This window comes from Ostreococcus tauri (assembly GCF_000214015.3).
Source record: "Ostreococcus tauri WGS project CAID00000000 data, contig chromosome 14, whole genome shotgun sequence".
Taxonomy (NCBI): domain Eukaryota; kingdom Viridiplantae; phylum Chlorophyta; class Mamiellophyceae; order Mamiellales; family Bathycoccaceae; genus Ostreococcus; species Ostreococcus tauri.
The window spans coordinates 483,363-507,529 of NC_014439.2; the positions used below are offsets into that span (position 1 = coordinate 483,363).

At 60.2% G+C, this 24,167-nt stretch overlaps 13 protein-coding genes across 13 annotated transcripts; 8 read left to right on the forward strand and 5 right to left on the reverse strand.

Annotated features, from left to right (window-relative positions):
- Positions 1-523: 523 nt before the first annotated feature.
- On the forward strand, positions 524-3,754 carry OT_ostta14g02740 (Peptidase M66; the record flags this gene model as incomplete). The annotated part of the gene is made up of 1 exon (XM_022982627.1): positions 524-3,754. One exon carries the CDS (start codon positions 524-526, stop codon positions 3,752-3,754), a length of 3,231 nt encoding a protein of 1,076 aa, XP_022841393.1.
- A 289-nt stretch (positions 3,755-4,043) lies between these two features.
- Positions 4,044-6,883, forward strand: OT_ostta14g02750 (Tetratricopeptide repeat; the record flags this gene model as incomplete). The annotated part of the gene is made up of 2 exons (XM_003083056.2): positions 4,044-4,187; positions 4,334-6,883. 2 exons carry the CDS (start codon positions 4,044-4,046, stop codon positions 6,881-6,883), a joined length of 2,694 nt encoding a protein of 897 aa, XP_003083104.2.
- Positions 6,884-6,992: 109 nt separating this feature from the next.
- On the forward strand, positions 6,993-7,550 carry OT_ostta14g02760 (Acyl-CoA N-acyltransferase; the record flags this gene model as incomplete). Its single annotated transcript, XM_003083057.1, has 1 exon — positions 6,993-7,550. One exon carries the CDS (start codon positions 6,993-6,995, stop codon positions 7,548-7,550), a length of 558 nt encoding a protein of 185 aa, XP_003083105.1.
- Positions 7,551-7,716: 166 nt separating this feature from the next.
- OT_ostta14g02770 (Ribosomal protein S13) lies at positions 7,717-8,166 on the reverse strand (the record flags this gene model as incomplete). The annotated part of the gene is made up of 1 exon (XM_022982628.1): positions 7,717-8,166. One exon carries the CDS (start codon positions 8,164-8,166, stop codon positions 7,717-7,719), a length of 450 nt encoding a protein of 149 aa, XP_022841394.1.
- A 453-nt stretch (positions 8,167-8,619) lies between these two features.
- On the reverse strand, positions 8,620-9,438 carry OT_ostta14g02775 (P-loop containing nucleoside triphosphate hydrolase; the record flags this gene model as incomplete). Its single annotated transcript, XM_003083059.1, has 1 exon — positions 8,620-9,438. One exon carries the CDS (start codon positions 9,436-9,438, stop codon positions 8,620-8,622), a length of 819 nt encoding a protein of 272 aa, XP_003083107.1.
- An 84-nt stretch (positions 9,439-9,522) lies between these two features.
- Positions 9,523-13,080, reverse strand: OT_ostta14g02780 (P-loop containing nucleoside triphosphate hydrolase; the record flags this gene model as incomplete). The annotated part of the gene is made up of 1 exon (XM_003083060.2): positions 9,523-13,080. One exon carries the CDS (start codon positions 13,078-13,080, stop codon positions 9,523-9,525), a length of 3,558 nt encoding a protein of 1,185 aa, XP_003083108.2.
- A 276-nt stretch (positions 13,081-13,356) lies between these two features.
- OT_ostta14g02790 (unnamed product) lies at positions 13,357-13,842 on the forward strand (the record flags this gene model as incomplete). The annotated part of the gene is made up of 1 exon (XM_003083061.1): positions 13,357-13,842. One exon carries the CDS (start codon positions 13,357-13,359, stop codon positions 13,840-13,842), a length of 486 nt encoding a protein of 161 aa, XP_003083109.1.
- A 73-nt stretch (positions 13,843-13,915) lies between these two features.
- Positions 13,916-14,563, reverse strand: OT_ostta14g02795 (Protein of unknown function DUF1499; the record flags this gene model as incomplete). Its single annotated transcript, XM_003083062.1, has 1 exon — positions 13,916-14,563. The coding sequence occupies one exon, from the start codon at positions 14,561-14,563 to the stop codon at positions 13,916-13,918; it is 648 nt and encodes a 215-aa protein (XP_003083110.1).
- An 86-nt stretch (positions 14,564-14,649) lies between these two features.
- OT_ostta14g02800 (Serine/threonine-protein kinase, active site) lies at positions 14,650-17,103 on the reverse strand (the record flags this gene model as incomplete). The annotated part of the gene is made up of 1 exon (XM_003083063.1): positions 14,650-17,103. The coding sequence occupies one exon, from the start codon at positions 17,101-17,103 to the stop codon at positions 14,650-14,652; it is 2,454 nt and encodes an 817-aa protein (XP_003083111.1).
- Positions 17,104-17,311: 208 nt separating this feature from the next.
- Positions 17,312-20,500, forward strand: OT_ostta14g02810 (RNAPII transcription regulator C-terminal; the record flags this gene model as incomplete). Its single annotated transcript, XM_003083064.2, has 1 exon — positions 17,312-20,500. One exon carries the CDS (start codon positions 17,312-17,314, stop codon positions 20,498-20,500), a length of 3,189 nt encoding a protein of 1,062 aa, XP_003083112.2.
- Positions 20,501-20,607: 107 nt separating this feature from the next.
- Positions 20,608-21,201, forward strand: OT_ostta14g02820 (unnamed product; the record flags this gene model as incomplete). The annotated part of the gene is made up of 1 exon (XM_022982630.1): positions 20,608-21,201. One exon carries the CDS (start codon positions 20,608-20,610, stop codon positions 21,199-21,201), a length of 594 nt encoding a protein of 197 aa, XP_022841395.1.
- A 162-nt stretch (positions 21,202-21,363) lies between these two features.
- Positions 21,364-22,044, forward strand: OT_ostta14g02830 (Snf7; the record flags this gene model as incomplete). The annotated part of the gene is made up of 1 exon (XM_003083065.2): positions 21,364-22,044. One exon carries the CDS (start codon positions 21,364-21,366, stop codon positions 22,042-22,044), a length of 681 nt encoding a protein of 226 aa, XP_003083113.2.
- Positions 22,045-22,199: 155 nt separating this feature from the next.
- On the forward strand, positions 22,200-24,053 carry OT_ostta14g02840 (unnamed product; the record flags this gene model as incomplete). The annotated part of the gene is made up of 1 exon (XM_003083067.2): positions 22,200-24,053. The coding sequence occupies one exon, from the start codon at positions 22,200-22,202 to the stop codon at positions 24,051-24,053; it is 1,854 nt and encodes a 617-aa protein (XP_003083115.2).
- Between the last annotated feature and the right edge of the window lie 114 nt (positions 24,054-24,167).

Genomic DNA, 24,167 nt, shown 5'->3' on the forward strand with positions numbered 1-24,167 from the left:
TGGCTGTTTTCACCGTCGCCCGTTCGCCCCGTCGTCCTCGCTCGCGTCGCCGCGACGCCGAGGACGACGACGGGCGTCTCCCGCGCGGGCGTCTCCCGTCTCTCGTCGTCGTCGTCGTCGTCGTCGTCGTCGTCGTCGTCGTCGTCGAAGTCGATGGCGTGCGTGCATACTGTTCGCGCACATAGAATACTATGGGTACGCGTATGTGTATGTGTGTACATACATACTGTTCGCACACATAGCATACTATGGGTACGCGTATGTCTATGTGTGTACATACATACTGTTCGCACACATAGCATACTATGGGTACGCGTATGTCTATGTGTGTACATACATACTGTTCGCACACATAGCATACTATGGGTACGCGTATGTCTATGTGTGAACCACACCGCGCAAGTGCCCGCGTGATTCTGGGTGTTCACGTGATGATGGGCGATTCTTCGTTATAGTACGTACACACCCCATCGCGGCACGCCGCGCGCGCCGCCGACGCCGACGCCATCGCCACGCGCGCGCCATGCCGCGCCGCGCCGTCGCGCTCGCGCTCGCCCTCGTCGCGATCGCCGCGCGCGCGGTGGCGGCGACGCCCACGCTGAAGTTCGCGCAGACGCACGTGTTCGAGGCGCCGTATAAGCGATGGACCGCCGGGCAGACTGGTGGACAGAATTTAAAGTCGCCGTACGACGAGACGGAGCTCCACTTGATCGGCGCCCGCGCGGCGCTGGTCTTGGTGGAGTTTTACGACGCGGGCGTGAGCGAGGCGAAGATGCGGGTGACGAACGCGTTCGACGCGACGGGGACGGAGATGACGTTGAACGCGTCGACGCCGGGGACGTACGGGGACGACGACGCGACGACGATGGCGGACGGCGGGCCGTATTCGAGCACGGCGTACTCGGCGATCGTTCCGGGGGAGTACGTCAAGCGTGGGTTGAGCGTCGAGATCACGTGGACGTCGGGTGGGACGCCGCGGACGCACGCGATGACGTCGATCAAGGTTGGCGCGCCGACGCGATTCAAAATCGTCACCGTGCCGGTGTACTTTTTCAACGCCAGCGAATCGATGGTGCACAACGGTCACGTGCTCACGGCGGAGAGAGTGGGTAACATGGAGCCGAGCGTCGCGCGAGAGTATTCGAGCAAGATGCCGTGTAGCACGTTTCACACGGAACTGCACCCCATGAAACGGTTCAACATGAGCTACGTGGTCGTGCCGCCTGGAAGGGGTTACGACGGCGTAACGCGCGCGGCGTATCGCATCAATCAGAGAGACGACGAGGCGAATGGGTTTGATACCATTTCCATCGGCATGGGTATCCTCAGGAAGTTGAGAAAGTTTGACGGTGAAAGCAAAATCGCGACGCAGTATTACAGTCCGTTGATTTACAAGAAAAGTGCCGCCAAGGGAGGAGGGTACGATGGTCCGGGGGGGGGGCTCGGCGGCGGGCACATCGGCACGGGATCCTACACTTTTTCGGGAGTCTTCTTCCACGAGCAGGGACACGCCGCGGGATTGCCGCACGCGAAAGAGGCGTACAACAGTTCATCGTATCCGTATCCCGAAGGAAGCCTACAAGGCTCGGCTTGGGCGTACGACATGCACAGTAATAAACTGATCGATCCGTACAAGAAGCCTTGTACATATAACACGTGTCCAAGTTCCATCTACGGATACAAACAAGATGTCATGCAAGGCGGACACGGTGATCGGGAAAGCGGCCAACACTTTGGACTCTTTTCAGATTACAACGTGGCCAGAATACAACGTTACTTTGAGCGTCGGGGAGCTATTGGAGTCACTCCAGCCGGTGGTTTCGCGAAGTGGGACGACGACGCGCAGGCGTGGTCCGACGCGACGTCTTCTGTAAAGGTCGTGACAATCAATGAGCCGGTAGTTTTCATCTACGCAACAGCGAGCTGCACCGAGTTGAGCTGTGATTCGGGCGGCGCGCTCGATACATCGAAGTTGTGGCTCACTCAGATATATCCTCCCGTGACGTACGTCGGGAACTCGACGGAGGTCGTCGACGTCGATGACAGAGCACAGTTTGAACGTTTCAATTATGATCAAGCAACCGGCGTCGAACGAGATTATTGTGGCCGCGGCTGCGACTTTATGTACAAGGTGCACTTTGCCGATGGTACACATCGTACAGTCATGATTCCCGATGGCGCCTCGTTTCGATCGTCGCCGGCGTCATCGATTTCAAGTGACGCGACAAACCCACTGCATGGTGACTCGTTCATCTCTTTAGGTTGCGTGGTGCGAACGGAGGGTAAGGATGTCGTGAGAGTTGACATGCTGTATCTTCCGTTCGTTTGGAGAGGGGTACACAACCGCGCGGCGCAGCTCATTACGTCTTGGACGAAAACTGGCGGAGAAACTCGACCGATTTCTCCTGTAAACACCGTCGGCCAACCAGTGTCGACGCTTGTCGCGTCCTTAAAAATGCTGTTACCAGCAGGCAAAGGAATATGTTCGTACAACGTGACGAGTGCGCACGCGCGTCAAGCAGAAGAACTTGCGATGAGCGCACTTGAAGGGTTTTTTCAAAAGGAAGTAGGCGCGCCGATCCCCCCGTTGTCAGGCGTCGCGTTGGCGTGCGCGTGCGCTGGCGAAGGGCCAACCTGCGACGCTACGTGCAAGAAGCAGGTTGGATTCCGGTCCTGGGAGCTACCACCGAGTAGTTTGAGTCGTTCAAGTGAAGTGCAGTGCGGATGTCAGTTTAAATGTGAGGATTTGTCCGGGAAATGTCAGTATGGATTTGAGCCAGCGAGTGACAAATGTGAGAGAGGGACGCACGCTTCGAAACTCACTAAACGATGGCACAGCTCACAGGTGTACTACTACGTGGATGCATACGACAGACCACTCATGGACATCGAGGGCGCAAAGGATATGATTGATGATTTCAGACACAATAAAACGTTGGACGAACAAATCAAAAAATGTAGAAAAGATCCAGAGTGTCAACGGATCATTTTCGAACAGGCGCACAGTACATACAAGACTTCGTTCAAACGAGGCATCTGCGCGAACCCGTGCTACGTAAAAGATGATTGGAATCGCGTGACATACATCATCGACATGGAAAATCCTTGGGAGTTGAACATCACGGAGCGCGAAGCGTTAGTGTCCGCGGGGACCACCGTGCATTTGGACGTGAAGCTGGCATCGTCCGACTCCACGCTTCTGAGTCAGATGCAAAGTTACATCTCTGACACGTGCGCGAGCGTATCGTTAGCTATGCGGAACGCGTTCCCTTGGCCAGCGGACACACCCAGCACCACGGCGTGCCCGTGCGATGCGTCTACGCCGCCGGCCAACGGCGATGTCGGCAACTGCGTCGGCACGCTCTTGCCCGGGTCGAAGTGCCAGCCGGAGTGCCACACGGGGTACGCCGTATCCGGCGAGAGCGTGTGTATCGCAGGCACGCTCACCCACGCGCTGTGCGCTGGGAAACCGTGCGACGCGTCTACGCCGCCGCCGAACGGCGCCGTCGGCGACTGCACCGACTCGCTCGCCTCCGGGTCGACGTGTCAGCCGACGTGCAACGCCGGATACACCGCATCCGGTCCGAGCTCGTGTACCGCGGGCACGCTCGCCTCCGCGACGTGCGGCCCAATCTGGAGTCTTCCAGATTCCCAGGGTCTCAACTTTACCAGCTCCGCGCGCGACGCGTCCCGCGGCGCGCGGACGGGCATAGCCATCGCCGTCGGTTCCGCCGTCGTCCTCGCGGGACTATAGTTTAGTTAGTTTAATTTAAAAGCCTTCTCGCGTCGCCGACGGATCCGGCGCCTCGCCGACGTCGACGCGTCGCGCGTGCGCGCGTCGCGACGAAAAATCACACGCGTCGCGCGCGCGACGACGCATCGCATTCCACCGCGCGCGTCCGCGTCGAGCGTCGCTCGCGCATCCGCGCGGCGTCGGCCTCGATCGCCCGTCCGCGGCCACCACCGCGCGCGCCGCGGCCTCGCTCGCGTCAGTCCCTCGACGTCCCGCGCGACGATCGCCGTCGCCGTCGAGTGGGAACGACATGGCGTCGCGCGCGCGTCGCGCGCCCGTGGGCCCGTACGGGGACGTCCCAGCGCCCGCGGGCTACGTCCCGGGCCTCGGACGCGGCGCCGCGGGGTTCACCACGCGCGGAGACATCGGACCAGGGTCGGAGGGGGTGATTCGGGTGCGCGCGACGACGACGACGCGATTGGACGGGACGAAGGGCGTGATTCGATGACGGACGATGGTAAACGCGCGCGCGGGGGTGTGTGGGAGGGTGGTGATGCGCGAGACTGACGATGGACGCGACGCGCGGGTCGTGACGCGCAGGAGGGTGACGGACGCGAAGACGACGGACGGGGGACGAACGGCGCGGACGACGGGTTGTTCGGACGAGACGCGTCGACGTACGACGACGACGACGCGGAGGCGGATGAGGTGTGGGCCGCGATCGAACACCGCATGGACTCGCGAAGGAAGGAGGCGAGAGAGGCGAAGGAGAGGGAACAGATTGTGCAGTTTCGAGAGGAGAATCCAAACGTGGCGGAGACGTTTCGGGAGCTGAAGAGAGGATTAAAGGATGTTTCCTACGCCGAGTGGGACGCGATTCCGGACATTGGAGATTACACCATCAAGAAAAAGAAGTTGAACGCTGGATTCGCGCCGCCGCCGGACACGTTGCTCGCCAAGGCGTTGGCAGAGAAGGAGACGGTGAACGCGGCGGCGGACGACGGCGAGCAAGACTTGACAGCCGTCGGCGAGGGTAGAGGCACCGTTCTCGGGTTAAAACTCGATCGACTCTCCGATTCAGTGACCGGACAGACGACGATCGATCCGAAGGGCTACCTCACGTCTCTCGGCTCGCAAAAGATTACGAGCGCGGCGGAGATTTCAGACATTAAAAAAGCACGTCTGTTGCTCAAGAGCGTGATAAACACAAACCCGAAGCACGCCCCGGGATGGATTGCCGCCGCGCGTTTGGAGGAGCTCGCGGGGAAATTACAACAGGCGCGAACGTTCGCGCAAAAGGGGTGCGACGAGTGTCCAAAGAACGAGGACGTCTGGCTCGAGGCTGCTCGACTGAACACGCCGGAGAACGCAAAGGCCATTTTGGCGCGAGGCGTGCAGTCGTTGCCGAACTCGGTGACGATTTGGATCGCCGCCGCGCAGCTGGAGGTCGAAGACGAGCGCAAGCGTCGCGTGTTGCGTCGGGCGCTGGAAAACGTTCCGAATTCAGTGCGTCTCTGGAAGGCGCTCGTGGACCTCAGCGCGGAGGACGACGCGAGAGTTCTCCTCGCGCGCGCGACGGAGTGCTGCCCACAACACGTCGAGCTCTGGCTCGCTCTCGCGCGATTAGAGACGGCGGAGAACGCGCGCAAGGTTTTGAACAAGGCGCGAGAGACATTACCCAGGGAGCCACAGATTTGGATCACCGCGGCGAAGCTCGAGGAAGCGAATGGCAATGGAAAAATGGTGGAGAAAATCATCGCTCGCGCCGTCAAGTCGCTCAAGTCGCATGGGGTGACGATCCATCGCGAGAGCTGGATCAGAGAGGCCGAGGTCGCCGAGAACTCGGATCCGCCGTCCGTCGCGACGTGCCGAGCGATCGTCAAGGCGACGATCGGCGAGGGCGTGGAGGAGGAGGACAAGAAGCGTACGTGGAAGGCGGACGCCGAGGAATGCATGAAGCGCGAGAGCGCGGAGACTGCGAGGGCGATTTACGCACACGCGTTGGATTCGGGGTTCTCGCACAAGAAGGGCCTCTGGATGAAGGCGGCGATGCTAGAAAAGAGGTTCGGCACTCCGGATTCCGTCGACGAGGTTTTGCGCAAGGCGGTGACATTCTGCCCGAACGCCGAAATTTTGTGGCTCATGAACGCCAAGGAACGCTGGCTCAGCGGCGACGTTCCTCGAGCGCGCGAAATTTTACAGGCTGCGTTCGATGCCAATCCTGACTCGGAAGAAATCTGGCTCGCCGCGTTTAAGCTGGAGTTTGAGAATGGCGAAAGCGCTCGAGCGCGCATCCTCCTCGCGAAGGCGCGAGAGCGCCTGACAGACTCGGAGCGAGTTTGGATGAAATCCGCGCTCGTTGAGCACGAGGCTGGAGACGCAAAGGCCGAGCGTGCCCTCTTAAACGAGGGCATCGAGATGTTTCCCACGTTCTGGAAGCTCTGGATCATGCTCGGCCAACTCGAGGAGCGAGAAGGGCGCGCCGAAGAGGCGGAACAGGCGTACGAAAAGGGGACGAAGAAGTGTCCGAGCGCGATCGCGCTGTGGATCTCCCTTTCAGAATTCGAATTGCGCGTCCAGGGCAACGCATCAAAGGCGAGAATCATCCTCGAGACGGCTCGCACGAAGAATCCGGCGAATGAGCGCCTCTGGCTCGCCGCCGTGCGTCAGGAGCGCGAGAGCGGCAACGTACAAATCGCCGAGAGTTACCTCGCGCGGGCGATCCAGGAGTGTCCAACGAGTGGATTACTCTTGGCCGAGTCCGTTCGCATGGCGCCTCGTCCGCAGCGCAAATCGAAATCCGTCGATGCTTTGAAGAGATGCGACAACGATCCGTACGTCATCGCCGCCGTCGCGATTTTGTTCTGGAGCGACCGCAAGCTGGACAAGGCGCGAAGCTGGTGGAACCGCGCGGTGACGATCGCTCCGGATATCGGCGACCACTGGGCGAGCTATTACAAGTTTGAGCTCCAAACTGCCGGCGATGCTGAAGCCGCAAAGGTTGCCGAGCGTTGCGCCAAGGCGGATCCCAGACACGGCGAAAACTGGCAACGCGTGAGGAAACGCGTCGAAAACTGGCACATCGGCGTCATCGACGTCTTGAAAAAGACCGCGAGCGAGCAGGACGAGATGGCGTTCGCGTCCAAGTGATAGATTAGTTTGTTATCATTCATCGATGACTCGTAGCTAGCAACGCACGACGCCCCGACCCCGCGTCGTCGCGCGTCGCACCCCTCACTCGTCCCCGCGCGGTTCCGCCATGGCGACGACGTCACCCCAAATCGATCCAAAGAACATCGACTTCGTTCGCTACGAGGACGAGGACACGCACATGCCCCTGGTGAGCGCTCTGTGCGATGCCGAGCTGAGCGAGCCCTACTCCATCTTTGTCCTCAGATATTTCGTCAACAACTGGCCCGAGCTGTGCTTCATGGCGATGGATCGCACGACGTCGCAGTGTTTGGGAGTGATTGTGTGTAAGCTGGAGAAGCATCGAGAGATGATGCGCGGGTACGTCGCGATGTTGGTGGTTGATAAGAAGGCGCGAAAGGCGCGTCTGGGGAGCGAGCTGACGAAGCGCGCGTTGGCGGCGATGCAAGCGAAGGGCGCGGATGAGTGCGTTTTAGAGGCGGAGACGACGAACGAGGGGGCTTTGAGGTTGTATCAATCCTTGGGTTTCATCAGAGATAAGCGATTGTCGAGGTATTACCTGAGCGGGACGGATGCGTATCGGTTGAAGCTGTTGTTTCCGCTCCCGTCGCAGGTCGACGGGGACGGACATCTCCAGGACCTCGTGGAGGGGATAGAAAAGTTGTAGATCCTATGGATCTCATCATTAGCGTTGTAGTCGTAGAGACCGTAGTAAGTTCTAAATCGTGTAGGGGTGCGTCGTCAATGGTATGATTTTTTTGATCACAGGTCTAAGTTCGCTAACGCGAGAAACCCCGATTGTTCGCGGGAGAAACTCAAGATGCTCACGACGATTATCCCGAGCCCCGGGCCCATCGTCCTCTACCCGTGGTGCACGTGTGTTGACCACGGACACGGACGCCCCAGTAGTGTCGCAAACCTCTGTGGTTTCTAATCTTCTTCAGACGCTCGAGGTCGTCGCGCAACTTCGTGTCGAGCTGGTTGGACACCACCTGAGAGAACTTGCCATCCTTGAAATCGTGCTTGCGGTTCAGGAACCAATCCGGAATTCTGAACTGTCGCGGGTTGGACACGATCACCATCAAAGATTCCAGCTCCGCGGCGGAGAGCTCCCCGGCGCGCTTCCCGAGATCGATCTCAGCCTTTTTGCACACCAAGTTGGAGAAGCGGCGGCCGATCCCCTTGATCTTGGTCAGGGAGTACATCACCTTCTCACGACCGTCAACGTTGGTGTTGAGGACGCGGATGATGTGTTGGAAATCATCACCGACGATGAGGCTCATCGCTGTTTCGTCTTACGGTTCGTAAACGACACGCGAAGACGTAGGTTTCTTCGCGATGTGAGACGCGAAGTGTTTTGAGCGATCTGAGTGAAGATCGATCTCGTGCGCTCGTGTGTGCACGCGCGCTCGGCGTTCGAAAGTCGCGTGAAGGGCGACGAGTGAACCTTAAGTGCGTTGACTTCTCGCGGTCGGTGAACCGTGAGCGTCAGAAAGAGACGGAACGCGCGCGCGCGCGCGGGATGGCGTGCGCGCTAGGGCTTTTTTTTGGCTCATGCCGAATGTCCGATCTATTTGCGTTCGTGTATTCAGATGAAGTTTAGACGATGTAATGTTTATCGCGAGGCACATTAGATTGGTTTGGGTGACGGGCAAAGAATTGATTAAATGTGAGAAATCCGTCGACGTCGCATGCGCTATCGATCCACGCGAGAGTGTCCAGACTCCCCGGGACTGTTACGCGTTCGGCTTGGGGCCGAGCTCGCCTCTGGGATCGGTGACGGTGATATCACCGTCCTTGGGTTCGTTCTTCAATTTGCTTTGCACCGCATCCTCGCTCACACGCGCGTCCAGGGCCTCGAGGATGCGATCGATCACGACGTCCACCGGCGCGCCGGCGTCGTCCCGCGAGCCGAGCGGAACCGTCAGGTCCGCTTGTTTGTACATCGATTCCCTGGCCTCCAACAACTTTTCAATCCTGGCCACGACTCGTGCCATCTGTTCGCTCTCATCATCGCTCTCACCGCCCTCGCTCGCTAAGAGTGGTCGTTTCTCCACCCCGTCCGCCAAGACGCGCTTGGCCAAGAGCTCGTTCTCGCCGTGCAGGCGCACCGTCACCCCGTTGTGCAGATGCATCCAATTCGTCCGTTCGCACACGATCCCACCCCCGGTACTGACGACACAGTTCTTATAAGCCGCGACTTCCGCTAAGATCAGGCTCTCGATCGCCCGGAACTCGCTCTCGCCCAACTCGGCGAAGAGCTCCGCCGGCGTCTTCTTCGTCACCCCTTGAATGAGCTCGTCGGTGTCCAGGTGCTTGTATCCCATCGCTTTCGCGAGCGCCGCCCCGACGGTAGACTTACCAGTGCCCATGATGCCGATCAAGAATACGCTCGTGCCCACGAGCTTATCGGCCACGGCGCGACCACGAAGGTACTGGGCGGATGTCGCGTCCGCCGCGGCCGCGAGCGCGACGCGACGCGTCGTCGATCGAGAGACGGAACGCGGACGCGCGCACGGGGCGGGCGCGAACGCGCGCATGGTCGACGCGCTCATCTGTGTGAGCTCGCGCGCGAGTCAGGGAGTGCAGTGGAGGACGATGAAATGAATTGCAGTCACCGACCCCAAAACCCTGAGCGTCTATCGGACGGCTTCGGCGCCTGCGAAGGACAAGACGATGGGTAAGACGACGACACCGTGGAGAACACCCACGGCGACAATGACGCACCACTGAAGGAAGAAGTAAGTGCGGAAGTAGTCGTATCGTGCGAAGGCGACGGGAGCGACGCCGAGTACGGTGGTGAAGGCTGCGTTGACGAGCACGTGGCCGACGGATTTGAAGGCGTCGACGGAGCGAAGGTTCGCGCTCTCACGCCACTGTGAGGTGTGGAAAGCGCGAGCCATGTGAACGACGAATTCAACCGAGACTCCGGTGGACGATATGAGATTCATCATCGACGCTCCGTTGAGCTTGACGTCGAATCTCGCCATCGCGCCGAAGAGCTGCGCCTGGATCAAGAACAGGGCGCACGCGCTCACGAGCGTCGTTCTGACGTCCAAGGCGATGAACATGATCACCGTGGCTGCCGTCGCACCCACGAAGAGGGCTATCCATGTGTCGCGGACCATGTTCAGGTATTGATGGTTGAGCTGGAAGAGGGAGATCTCGAAAGGGAACGCTCGAGCGCCACGTTCAGCGACGATTTCCGATCGAGCGAGCGCATTGCGAGCCGCTCTAACGTACTCAAGCTTTGTCTCGAAGTCAAACACGTCCTCGACGTAGAACAACATTCTCGCGCTCTCAACAACAGTAACGTTTGCGTCTTTTCGCCGCGTCGTGAACGCCGCAGAGATTTCTCCGCGGGTGCCACCTTGGAGAAAAGCATCAAACTCACGACCAAACGCCTCTGGGCTGTACATCAAACGATGTGGACAAGTACACGTGGCATAGCTTGCGGTGTCTTCCGGACGGAGAAATAAACACTGCTTGTCAAGAGGTTCCTTGTTCAGCGGCGATGCTGGACGTGTTTGCGGAGAGTAAGCGAGGCAGCGGAACATGCACGTAAAGGTATGATTTTCGTCCCTGCTCACCGTGGCGCAAACGTCGGCGGACGGATTCTCCACCCTCGTCGCGTCGAAGTACCACACAGTATCGTTCGCAGAGCACGACGTTCCTCCTGTGACTCTTGATTCTGTGTATTCTGAGTAAAATTTCATGAAATTCGTCGATCCAGTCTTCGCGTCGACGCGATCGAGGTTGATGAAATCTGCTTCCAACCGTCGCATTGCCACCGCGTGCTCGGCAAAATCGACGTTTGAGACGACGACAAACACTGGATAAGTCGCGAACCGGCTTTCGGATTCATCGATGAAGCTCCACATGTACGAATCTTGAGGTACGACGCTTCGAGGCTCGAGTCCCAAGCGAACGTGCGGAATACCAAGGAGGAAGAAGATGGCAAACGTGGCGTAGACGCCCAGGACGACAAGTCGAAGAACAATCGATGTCGTTCGCCCCAGACCCATTATCCAGCGCGCAAGGGGCTCGTAAACGGCGGATGAAATCTTTGAGAATGAGTTCTGCCGACGAGGCGGCGGTGGTGGCGCCTCTGTCGCTTTCGACGAGCGTTGGAGATGCCTGAGCAAAATTCCGGGAAAGATCAACACGGCGGCGACGTAATTGCACGCCACAGCGATGGCGACTTGTAATCCAAAGTTCTTGATCACCGGTACCGGGCTCAGCGTGCTCGCAAGGAACGCGGCGGCGTTCATCGCGCTCGTTAGTGTGATTGTCGCTCCGGCATCCAGCAGCGCCCGCTTGATGATCTCATCTGGACCGATCTCGCTCACAGCGGTCCTGGCTGCGTGCGAAGCAAAGACAAAGAAATCATTCACGCCGAGACCCATCGATAGAAACGGTAACACCTGAAGTGTAGCTGCGCTGAATGATACGCCGGTGATGTGAGATAAAATTCCACTGAGACCGATGGATGCCCACGTTCCCGCGATGACGGCGAAGAACCCCTCAAGCGCCGCACGAGGTCCGCACGCTTCATTGGGCGAAATCGTGAAGTACAGAGTGAGGTAGGCAGCGACGACCACGTAACCGACGATGATCAAAACGTACGCCCCGCGCGAAGAGTCGGCGACAATATCTTCCATGCTTCTCTCTGCCATATACGAGATCGAAATGTGCTCGTACTCTGAGAGCTTCTCTTCAATTTGTGAGAGCAAAGCGGATTCCCAATCGAGAATGAGCGCCTCCGCGTCCTCAACCGAGATGTCTCGACGTACGTGTACCGGTGAATACGCCGACGGCGTGGACGATTTTCGCGTCGTAGACGTCGACGATTTCGATCTCGAGGACGACTCGTCCGTAGCGTTTGACTTACACGCCTCGAGCACTGGCGTGTCGAACCCGCTCAGAGTACAGAAGAGCACGATTTGACCGACGTCTCCGCGAGAGAAGAGGTCCACGCAAGGAGCGCCACAACCGAGCGCGTTGCAGTGACACTTTGATTTCGAAAAGTCTTCGAGACTGGCGCAGCACTCACCGGCGGCTGTGAAGTTCCCCTCGGCGATTGATGGACACTTGGTGCGAAGCGACATTAGCATGCTCGCGCACGTGAATGCGTTTCGAACCGGCGTCGCCGAGCTCAAATCTTTCACCTCGAACGCCGCCGCTACGGTCTCACCGTCAGGAAGTGTGGCGCACTGTGAGTCCAACGCCACGCGTGAGAGTTCACAAGATGATAAAATCTGATTTCCCAGGGTGAACAGGGACGCGTCACTGGCGAAGAGGGGTTGCACGCACGGATGCTCGCGAAGCTGCGAGAGGAACGCGCAGCATGATTCCGGCTGCGAGGCGTCGCCCTCGGGAACGCACCCGTACTCGAGCACGGAGAACAAGTTGAACGTCTCGATGCACGAACAGTCATCTAAAGCCTTCCCTCTGGCGGGACATCCTAGAACATCTCCGATCTCACGCGGTTCTTCATCCCACGAAGTCCTCACGATGCCTCTCTTTGCCAACGTCTTCGCGTCTCGGATCTGGAAAACCATTCTCACAGCCTCGAGCGCGCCGCCGTCGTCGCTAAGACCTGAAAACAAGAGCTTTGGCGGCATGACGAGATTAAACCACTGCTTGCAACCCTCCACGAAGGATGCATTGAAGTCGCCGCGAGCGAAATCAAACGAATCCAACAAAGGTCTCGGCGCGTACGCCGCGGCGAAATCCGCGTTCTTCTCGGCACCCCCTGGGACGCTCACCACGCCGTCAGCGAAACAGTCCAAGGGTGTTATCTGAAAACACGGCGCGTGTGGCTCGGAATCGACGTACTTGTAACACAGTTCGAACAATCCGACGCGTTCGCCGTCCGCCGTCGTCGTCGTCACGTCCCGATACATCCACCGCGTGAAGTCCAACATCTCCCCGAACGCCTCCCGAGACGCCAAGTTCACCCCCGTCACCACGAACGCGCTCGTTCTGTAATTCCCGAAGGACGTCGTCCACGCCTCCACCTCCTCCCGCGCCGCGGCGTCGCACCACAGCGCCAACGGGTCCGTCTCCACCACCGGCGCTCGCATCGCCGTGGACGCCCCGAGACCGATCGCCAGCGCCACCCCGAGCGCGCCGACCGTTCGCCCGCGCGCGCACGTCATCAGGACCTCCGTCCACGCGCGCGCGATCGACGCCATCGCCCGAGGCGCGCGCGCGAGCGTCCGAGTCACACGACGTCAAACGTCGGTTCATCTTCTCCGAGGGGTCGTCTCAACACACACGCGGACCTTTACAACACCAATCGCGACGTCGCAACACCATCGCTCGACGCGTCGACGTCCACGCGCGCGTCGTCGTCCACGCGTCGTCCGCGCGCGCGAGGACGTCCACGCGCGCGCGGGCGGTCGTCGGCGTCGCGCGCGTCGCGCTCGGACGCGACGTGAAGGGAACGCGCGCGCGCGCGGGACGACGGCATGTCGAACGCCGAGCGCGACGCCCTGCTCGGCGGCGACGCGGAGCGCGAGCGACGACGGGCGGCGATGGACGGCGTGGAGCGGGCGAGTGAGAACGCGGAGCGGTTGGAGCGAACGTCGAGGACGGCGCGAGAGAGCGCGACGACGGGGGAGAATATTTTGACGTCGCTTCGGGAGCAGCGGGACAAGATTCTGAGCGCCCGTGCGTCGGCTGGACACATGGAACGGGACATGGATAAGAGTGAGCGGAGAATGACGCAGTTGGGGTGCGAGAAGTGCGTGCAGCGATGGGCGTTCTGCGTTCTCGTGACGTTAGTCTTGGGTGGGTTGGGATTTTTCCTCTGGTGGAAGCTGCACCGCGGGAACGACGCGCGGGACGACGAGCATCATAAACAGCGGAGCGAGGCGATGCTGGCGAGGGCGGCGACCGCAGGGTTCGATGCGGCGCGCGAGTGGCGCGCGAGACGTCTGTTGCGCTCGAATTGAGGCTTTCGAATGTTAAAAATTAGCTCTAGTCATCGCTGTACAAATCCATAGTATCATCATACGCTTCGTTCGCTCAACTGAACCCGACGGATTTCCATCCGTACTTTTGCGTCAGCGCTAAGCGAAGCGCGCGAATGCGCTTACGGTTGACGTCGCCGTCGCTCTGCCCCAGTCGACTCGCCGAGCGGTACTCCACGCGCGCCTTTTCCTTGGCTGACTGGTCTTGCGGAAACCAAAACTCGACGTCATCGACGAAACCGAAAATCTTCGACTTGTACTCCACCCTCAAGTAATCTTCACGTTTATCCACGATCGTCGCCGCGAATCCATCGCAATCCGTCGTCTCCACGACGTCGATTAATTGCGCCATTGCGTCCTCGCGCGTCGTCCGCGCCGCGCCTCTCGCGACCTTTTCCTCGTCCACGTACGTCCACGCCGGGACGTAGTGCTGCGCGTCGCTGAACTCATCGGCGGTCCCGACGCAATTCGGCGTCGATGGGCACAGCGCGAGGCCGATCGTCTCGCCGTTGAACGATTGCACGCCCAAGTTTTGAGGTTTCTCGCCCTCAAAGTTGAACACCGAACCGAGGACGAGCGGCGCGGCGATCGAACGCAGCGCGGCGCGGCGCCCCTTGAGCGAGGGATTTGCGCGCGTCGGTCGCTGGGCGTCGTTCGTCGACGCGGCGTCGGCGCGGATCGTGAGCGCGCGGATCGTGCGCATGGCGAGGAGTGGCGTCACGCTCTCTCTTTGACGAGAGTTTTCGGGCTACGAAGAATCTGTTCGTTGAATAATGTGCTAGATGGGCGCTAAATGAGCGAGGGCGTTTGGTCGACGGCGCGTTTCGCGGCGAGTACGCGACGCTTCTCGTTGAGGAAGAGACGCTCGAGCTCGGGGGCGACGTCTTTCATCGCCGGCCGAACGCCGGGTTCGGCGTCCCAACACGCGCGCATTCGCTCGAGGTACTCCTCAGGGAGTTCCATGTCGTTCGTTTCAGTTGCGCCGTCTCCGGGCCTTTCGCCACGAAGAAGTGCGGCGACTATTTGCATCGGCGATAGCCCGACGAACGGTTCCTCTCTGGTGAGACACTCCCACATGACGATGCCAAAACTGTAGACGTCGACCGCCGAGGTGTACCGAGGTTGTCCATTTAGGAGCTCGGGCGCCATGAACTGATACGTGCCTACGACGGACATCATACCCCCGCTCGTAGAAGCGCCGCTGTGGAACTTCGAAAGGCCAAAGTCTCCGATCTTAATCGACCCGCCGTCGTCGATGAACAAGTTTCCGGATTTGACGTCTCTGTGAATTATTCCGCTCGCGTGAAGGTACACCAATCCTTTCGCGGCTTCGCTCATCCACTTCAACACCTTGAACGCCGAGAGTGTCTTCGACTGATTGTGCAAGTACGCGTACAGCGAACCTTTGTCGCAATAATCCATGACGATGCACAAGTTTGGCGGCTCCGTCGCAGCGCCGATGAATTGCACAATGTGTCGATGACGCAAGCGAGAGAGAAACGATAACTCGCGTTTGAACTCGGCGAGACCACGGTCATCGGACGTCTCTTCGCTAGTCATCATCGGCGCAGCGGCAGAACCATCGAGGACACACAGACGTTTGATGGCGACATCGGTGCCACGGAATTTTCCTCGGAAAACTTCGCCGAACGCGCCGCGCCCAATTTGGCGACCGAATTCCAACTCCGCCAAAGGGATCTCGACAAACCAATCCGGCTGGTGCATCGGGCTTCGTGGTGGTTTCTGAGGCGTGTGCGCGCCCTGCCGCGATGGCGATGGCATCCGCTTTGGAGTTCCCAACAGCTGCGTAAGCGCGTTCATGTCCAATGCGTCCGCGTTTGGTGCGTTCGCCGGCGTCGCGAAAGGGTCGACGTAAGTCAACTCGGACGCCGGCCCGCTCTGCAGCGGTGTGAACTCAAGCGGAGCCGCGAAAGCCTCCAGATCGAAATCGCTCGGTTTCCGTCTGTGACCTGGCCTGACGCCCAAATCTTGCGGTGGCGCCAGACCAAATGGGTTGTACCAGTCGACCGCATGGCTTCCCGGGCCGTCGAACTCAATCAGAGGGGGCGTCTCTCCCACCACCGGCGTTGCGTACGTTACCGACATTGGCTCTCCGCTCACGTCGGCGTCCATCAGATTGATGAACGTCGTATCCAAAACGTGCTTCTTCGCTGGTGCGTTTGCGCTGAGAATTTCTTTGATATCCGTCTCCGTCTCCAAAAAGTCCGGCGCGTTCACACCGAGTTCGTGCACACTCTCTTCGTGGAGATAAACTTTCGAGCGCGCCACGGCGAAGCACTGACGCAGCGCGTCGTACTCAACCTGGAATTTCTCGTTGTCGCTCTCCGATAATCGCTTCTCCTCGGCGAGCGTTGCCGCCACGAACAGCGCTGCTCCGTACGCTAAATCCGCCTCTTGAAGCGCCATCCGAGCGACAAAGGCGACGAGTTCGGCCCATTGTAACCCATCTGCCGCGTTCGCCTCCGTCACCCATTCAGACAAATCCGGTAACAGTGGCGCGGCGACGTCGAGCACGCGCCGCGCCTTGCCAGAAATCGCGATGAGCGCACACAGGCTCAGCGACGAGATCGGATCACTCATCCCGATGTCATCCTCGTCATCCAACAAAACTTCTTCTCGCGCGTCGACGCTGTAATTATTCTCAAAAGCCACGAAGTGCCTGTGAAATTTCACTTTTGCTCGCACGAGCGCCGCGCACGGCGCGACAAGTCCCGCGCACGCGTTCTGCCCCTGACGATCTTTCGCCCCCGCTCCTCGATTGAACTCCGCGCACATCTTCCTTCTCGCTCGGGCTAACTCACTCCTATCATCGCTCGAATACGCTTCGAGGGGTTCATCAAACAATTTCTCTCTCCACGCGTACAGCGGATACAGCATCGAGTTCGATCCGTAACGAGCCAACGCGTGAAGCAATCCCGCTCGTCGCAGAGCGCTCAGCGGCGAGCGCAAGACGTTCACCCGCGCCAACGCCCTGGCGATCTCCTCCGCGTTTTCCGCCTCGAATTCGCTCGCCCACGTCGCCCTGACCAACCGCTCCAAATGTTTCCGCTTTATCGACGCAAACGTCGGCAACGTCGACTTCACGCACGAGTACTCGTTCGCGCTCATCGACCGCACCGCGTGCTTCACGCGTTCCGTCAGCGACCCCTCGGCGTTCGTTCGCGACGTCGCGTGCGTGCCCGAGCCGTCGCCCGTCCCGCTCGACGCGTGGTCTCGATCCATCGTCGTTCTCGCGCTCGTCTGCGCGCTCCTCGACGACGTCGCGCGCGCGTCATCCCCGGCGCTCGTCGACGTCGATTCCTCCGCGTCGTGCACGCGCCGCGCGCGCGAGGACGCGCGACGCATCGACGACGCGACGCGGCGACGTGTGCGGTCGAATGACCAAAACATCGCACGCGTGGGAGACAGATCACGCCAATGCGACGCGCCCATGGACGTCCACGCGCTCGCTCGACGGTGCGCCGATGCCTCGGACGACGACGCCGACGACGCGTGCGCGGCGACGGTGGCGTCGGCGTGCGCGCGCGATCGAGAAACGATGGTACGCGCGGTGATGGGCATGGAAAGCATTCTGTGCGGGACGGACGCGCGGGCGCGGCGACGGGCGACGTCCATCTTAGCCGCGGCGACGGCGCGGTGCGTCGATGACCTGGACGCGCGCGGTGTCGATGCGCTCTGTGGATTCTTCGGCGGACGCTTGGGAGATCACGCGAGTTGCGGGGCGGCGGCGCGCGGGGCGGCGGCGAGCGCGAGACGGGCGAGCGAACGGGCGGTCGAGGAGGTTTCTCGAGCGTTGTTCACCGACGCGCGACCGCAGAGCCTGAGACAGAGTGATCGTGAGTCGTGCTTGGGGTTGGCGAACGCGTTGATGCGTGACGAGCGAACGGCGAGGGCGTGCGCGCGAGGCGCGGGTGAGGGCGACTTTGGCGAAGCCGTCGCGCGAATGGTGAGCGCGTTCGATGGCGAGAAGGACCCGAGGTGCGTGTTAGCTTTGGGTGAGTTTTGGGAGCTCATGCCTCGAGCGTTCGAGCTCTGCGGAGAGGCCGCGATGAAGGCGTACGAGGAGAATGCGGAGGAATTGTACGACGTCGCGGCGAGTTACTTTCCAGTGAGCTTCAAGCCGCCGAGAGGCGATTCGGTGAAGATTTCGCGAAGGCAGCTCGCGGAGGCTGTAGAGCGGGCGATGACGGCGTCGCCGTCATTCGCCCCGTGGGCGATCTCGCACGCGTTGGAGAGTTTGAACCCATCTCTTGGACCTGGGAAGATGGCGGACGCCGCTCGCGCGGTGCGAGCGATGGGCGAAAAGTGGGGACGTCGCGTGATGGAGGAATATTTGGACTTAATCTGGCGCTCCATGCGTGCGGCGCTGTCGCATCCGAACGCGACGAAGATGGAAGAGGATGACGACCCGCGAGCGACGACGCCGATGGCGGTGATGACGACGATGTTTGCGAGCGATTTCGGCGGCGGCGCTCTCTCTCGCGCGGCGTTGACGGATCAGAGCGTGCGAGATGCCGAGGCCGCTCTGCGTCGTCTCGCGAGCGAAACCGCGTCTAAGGGGACGTGTTCTATGGAAGTCGATGGCAGCGACGGGTGCTGCGGCGGAGGATGCGGCAGTGGCGGGGACGACGACGCGACGACTGGACGAGTCGTGGCGGCGTCCGCGAGCCGCGTGCTCGGCGCCGTCGCCGCGGCCACGCCCGCGCTCGCGTGCGAGGTCATTCAGGTGACATTGAAAAGGATCTTAGATGCGGCACAGATTTCTTCGGACAGTACGGCGTCCAAGGCTGCGTACGCATCGCTCATTCTCGCCACGCCCGCAATTGGCGGTGCTTTGGATTGCTGTGAACGAAACGCCGAGATAGGCGTTCGAGTGAGCGTCATGGGGGACGAGAGCGATCGACTAGTGCGTCTGTTCTCCTCCGCGGCTCTCGGTGAGATCAATGCGCAGAACGTGAGCGAGGTAATCATCCTGGGATTGGCTGGGTTACACATGATGTGCAAATTTCCATCCGGGTTTGGATTGGCGAGCGAAACTGCTCGCGTCGCCGTGACGAGCAATTTGTTGGATGCCATCGTATGCGATCACGCGGATGAATCCGAGGACGACGTGGACATCCGCATAGAGCGTGCGGTCGATGCGCTCGTCGCAGCAGTGAGTCATGGAGATGAAAAACTCACCGCCGCCGTGTCAACGGGCACCGTGTTGCGACTCGCCGATAAAATTTCGGTGGACAATGTGCGGAGCGTCTCGGGCGAGCGAGCGATTCGCACTCTGGTGGCGATCGCCCACGCGAACGAAGCGATCCGAAGCGACGTCGCGCGATTATTTTGCGACGTCACGCGCGAGGCACTTTCGGCGAACAACTTTGAGGCGGCGAGCGATTTGATCAACGCGATGTGCCGAGACGACGACGGAGTCCTCACTCGTTTCATGTCCGGTGCGAACGCGCAAACGGCGTGCGAGACGCTCGTCGATTTTTGTCTCGACGAGTGTGATACGTCGGGAAGTTTCGCGGCGAACGGAGTGCGCGTTGTCGCAAGTGCGATGGCGAACTGCAACGCTGAGGCGCAAGCGCGACTGGCCGCGCGAGCGTTCGACATTGAAAACGACAAACCTGAGATGTCGTGCGCGGTCATCTGCGGTCTTCGCCCTGATGTCGTCTTCGACGTCTCACGTCTACAGGATGTTCTCAAGTCTCTCGTGGATCGCGCGACGACGTCCACTGATCATGGAATGCGAGCACAACTGGTCGCCGCCGCGTGCGGTTCAGTCGTGCGCAAGTTTCCTAATATCGAGTTCGCAATGCCATCGCAGGATCTATCGAACCAAGGCGTAGTGTTGATCCATGGAGCGTGCATGCGCGCGCGCGTCATGCGCCGGGATGTTTCTCCCGAGTTCGAAGCAGTCGTGTCTCGTCTCATCACCGCACTCGATGTGACTTTGACAAACGACACTCATGCGGCGAAAGGCGCCGCGCGCGCGCTTGGAATGGCGGTCGGATTCGATGCCGAACAACGAATGCTCGCGCTCGGCTTGCGTCCGTGCACGCATGCAAATGAGATGTTTTTGGCGAATCAACGATTCTTCACGAAAATCGCGCCGGTGCTCATCGCCAGCGCTCGCGGCTCCGTCGGAGAGGCTCGTCTATTTTGCTCTTATGCGGCGACCAAGCTCGCGGGCGGCGTTCCCGCCTCCGTCGCACTGAACGAACAGTTCGATCTGTTCCCGTTCTTGTCGGACGTCTTGATTGCGCTGACGACGGGTTCGCTCGGGCACGACGTCTCCTCGACGCGCACGGCGCTCGATCTTGTGAGCGCCCGGCTCTCCAATCCTGCGCTCGGCGGCGGTGCGGACGTTGTCGAGCTGCACGCTGTGTCTCTCATCCAAGCCCTGTGCGACATCGCGGTCGAGCGAGACGGAACGATGACCATGGACATCCGCGAACGCGCCCTCGACGCCCTCTTCGCGTCGTCGACGCTCAAATTCAGCGTCACGTTTCCCGTTTGCGATCGAGCGCTCCAAGCCGCCGAGTTCGCGTGCGATGATCCAAAACGTCGCGTTCGCCGAAGCGCCGCGCGCGCGCGCCAGGCCTGGATCGCGTTATCGTCCAAATAGAATGATTCTTTCACTGTATTCATCCACACATTGATACATGAATCGTTTCGCCTCTCACCTTCGACGTCTTTGCCTTTGTATGCGTCCGCACACTTCGCCTCACGACGATGTGTCCCGACGACGACGTCGGCGTTCCCATCGAGCGCGTCGACGTAAGTGATGTACCACTCGTGAAAGATGCGCCCTCGACGTCCGACGCAAACGCGAATGAACGCGTGCAGAGCTCCGCGCGCGCATCCGCGCAGCAACCTTTGGGTCACCGCGCGTCGCGAGGTCGAGCGACGTTCGAGCCACGAGCGCGCTCGAGAGACGCGCACGCTCAAAACTGCGGGTGCATGCTCTGTCGTACGCGTCTTCACGAGCCAGAGCGACGATCGGGAGAGGAGAGCGACGAGGAAGAAGGCGCGGTTCCGAAGGAGGTTGTGCGGCGCGAGCGGGACGAGCGCGCGTCGAGGGATCGATTGACACTCGAGCGTTGCTCGCGGTTGGACACACCGCGAGCGATTACGTTCTGGCGCGAGTTTCTATCGAAAGCCACGAGCGGGGGGAACGGGTTGATGCCGTATTGGCGAACGAACTCGACTCCCGAACCGAGCGGCGTCAAGCGTCCACGCGACTCGGAATTGCTATTGAATTCTCCAGAGAGCGTGCAAAAGCAAAGGCGCGAGTGCGCGACGGAAGGTGAAAACACGCATAGTTAATAGTTCATAGAGGGTTTTGTTGTACACATTAGCGAATAGCGTGATGCCCGTACCTTTCATTCGTCGACGCAACTCGTCAAAGCTCCAACGCGTCGTGGTCGCTCGCGCGTCACACTTCACCGCGCCAACATCGTCGCCGTCGTCATCCGCGCCCCACTTAAAATGGAGAAGATACGCAACTTTGACTTCGGCGCCTTATTCGGTCTGGCGAAGACGCCAGAACAAAGAAACCGAGAGTGGCGGTTGCGATTGAAATCTATGCAGCGACAATTGGACGTGCAGATTAGGGACATCGAGCGTACGCGGAAGCAAACCGAGCGCGAGATCAAGCGATGCGCGTCGAGGAATGACGCGCGAAGCGCGCGAGCGCTGGCGAAGGAGATCGTGAGCGCACGCAGGGCGATCTCAGAGCTGTACGTGAGCAAGGCGCGAATGGCGAGCGTCGAGCGAGCGTTGACGAGACAGAGCGCGACATCGAAGTCAATCGACGTGATAAAGACCTCGAGCGAGGTGTTGAAGGCGATGAATGATTTGGTGCGAACGAGTGCGGTGCGAGAGGACGCCAGGGAGATGGGACGGGAGATGTGTCGAGCCGGAATCATCGAAGAGCTGGTAGAGGATGCGATGGACGATTTAGTCAGCGACGACGAGGAAGAGACGGAGAACGCGATCGAGGACATCTTGAGAGAGATCACGGGTGAGGTGGTCTTACCGGACGCGGGTAAGGAGACCGAGAAGAACGAGGTCATGGCGAAAGAGACTTCAGAGGCGTCGCTTCCGGGCGAGACCACCACGGCGGACCTCAAGGCCCGGCTCGACGCGATGCGCGAGGAAGCGGCGTGAACCGTCTCGTTTTTCATCATTTGTAAATTTATTTCCTCGTCACCGACGCGCGCGGTCGTCTCCGCGAACATCGACGTCGACGAAACAAAGTCTCTCGCGACTCGCGCGCGCTCGCCCCCTCGCGCCGCATTCGTCACCGCGCTCGTCTCACCGCCATGGACGCCCCGAAACCGATCGCGGTGTCGACGCGAATCGTTCGTCACCGACCGCGTTCGACGTCGAGACGCGAAGCGACCGATCGACGGCGCACGACGACGAATCCTCAATCTAACGGTTTTTTGTCCCGCGAGCCAAAAGTCGACGTCGACGGCCGCGCACGTCTCGCGCGCTCGCGTTCGAGCTCGATGGACGACATGGAAACCGTATCCGTGGACGTCGACGGTCGGAAGCCGTCGAAGTCGAAGTCGTTGCGAGATTCATTCGACGCGGTCCGAGGGGCGGTGCTCGCGCCGAGCGAGCCGCCGAGCGCCGCGTCGACGACGCGTTCGTTCACGACAAAGGTGCGGAGCGCGTTCACGGGATTGGTCAAGGACGTGTCGATGACATTTGACGAGGCGTGGACGAACAGAGAGGAGCGTGAGGTGAGAGAGGACGCGAGGGAGCGGAAGAAGCGCGCGCGAACGCTGGTCGCCGAGCGGAAAAAGCGCGCGAGAGACGCGAAGAGTCGAGCGGAGCTTCGGGCGATGCGCCCGGCGACTGAGGTGTGGACCATGGGTGTACATGAGAAGAACGCCATCGGACTGGACTGCGATGAGATGCACTTCGTGCCGATCGGTGAGGCGAGCGGATGGAGCGCGGCGTTGTTGAGGTATCGCGCGGACGGCGGAGCGGCGGAGACGACGACGCGACGACCGATCATCATGGTCCCAGGGTGTGCGTCGAACGCGATGACGTTTGATGTGGATAAATCAGTTAGTCTTGCGAGATATCTCTCGGAGCGAGGACATGAGGTTTGGATCGTGGAGTCACGCGGCGTTGGGTACGCGCGAAGGTGGAGTCGCCCTCGTTCAGATTACGTCAACTTTATCAAGGTTGACGACGGCGATGGCGTTGAGAGAGAGGTTGAGGTGCCAAAGATGCGCTCTGTGGGATTCGGACTTTGGGATTTCGACACGCTTCTCAACGAGGATTTGTTTTGCGCGTGCGAGTATGTTGCTCGTGTCGGCGGTCGTGGCGATTTGGCGGGCGTCGGGCACTCCATGGGTGGCATGCTCGTTGGCGCGCTCGCAGCAATCGGGCCTAAGCCGAGTGACATCGGTGTGAGCTCATCATGGTCCATGACGCGCGTGTGCACGATCGCTTCGTGCCTCGAGTGTTCTGAAGAGAGCGATCCCGAGTCGCCGGTATCCGTATACGCTCGATTCTCGGCGATGGCCGGACATCTCCCGCGCGGTCTCACGGCGAATCCGAGCACGACGTTCGTACATTTGCCGATAGCACCCGCAAGCGTGGCCACGGCTGAGGCGTTCCAATTCGTACTCGGCCCGCCACCGCCAATCGACGGCTCCAAGCCGGATCCCGCCAAGGCGTTTTGGCAAAATTCAGTGTCGCCAGTAACGTGTCATCCTGGCGCCACCGACCCGGAATTCCTCCGCCGTTTACTCTTGAGGGGATTCGATAACGTCCCGCTGTCGCTCTTGATACAGATGGCGACGCTCTTCACCCCAGGAGGCATGCGTAGTCGCGACCCGACGATGGGCGTCGACGAATCCGCGGGCGTCCGAGCCAAACTCACGCGCGACGGCGAGCGATTCCGCTATATCGACGAGCTCGCCGCCGCTCAAGTTCCCTCTCTCGCGGTCACCGGCGACGTGGACCCGATCTTTCCTCCAAACCAAGTCAGGGCGTACGCTAAGAAAATCGGTGCCGAGTGTCATGTCTTCGGCGACATTGACGCCCCACGAGACGACCCCGACGCTCACTTCAGCCACTACGACGTCATCTGCGGAAGACACGCGCGGGAAAGAGTCTTCCCAACCATCGCCCGCTTCTTTTTAGAGCTCGACTGAGATGTCATTTTCATCGCACGCGACGCACGCTTTAATCCGCGCGTCTGACAACCGCTCGCGCAACCGCGCCTCAGACGCCCACGCGTCGACGCATGCGCGCGAGCGCTCGCATAT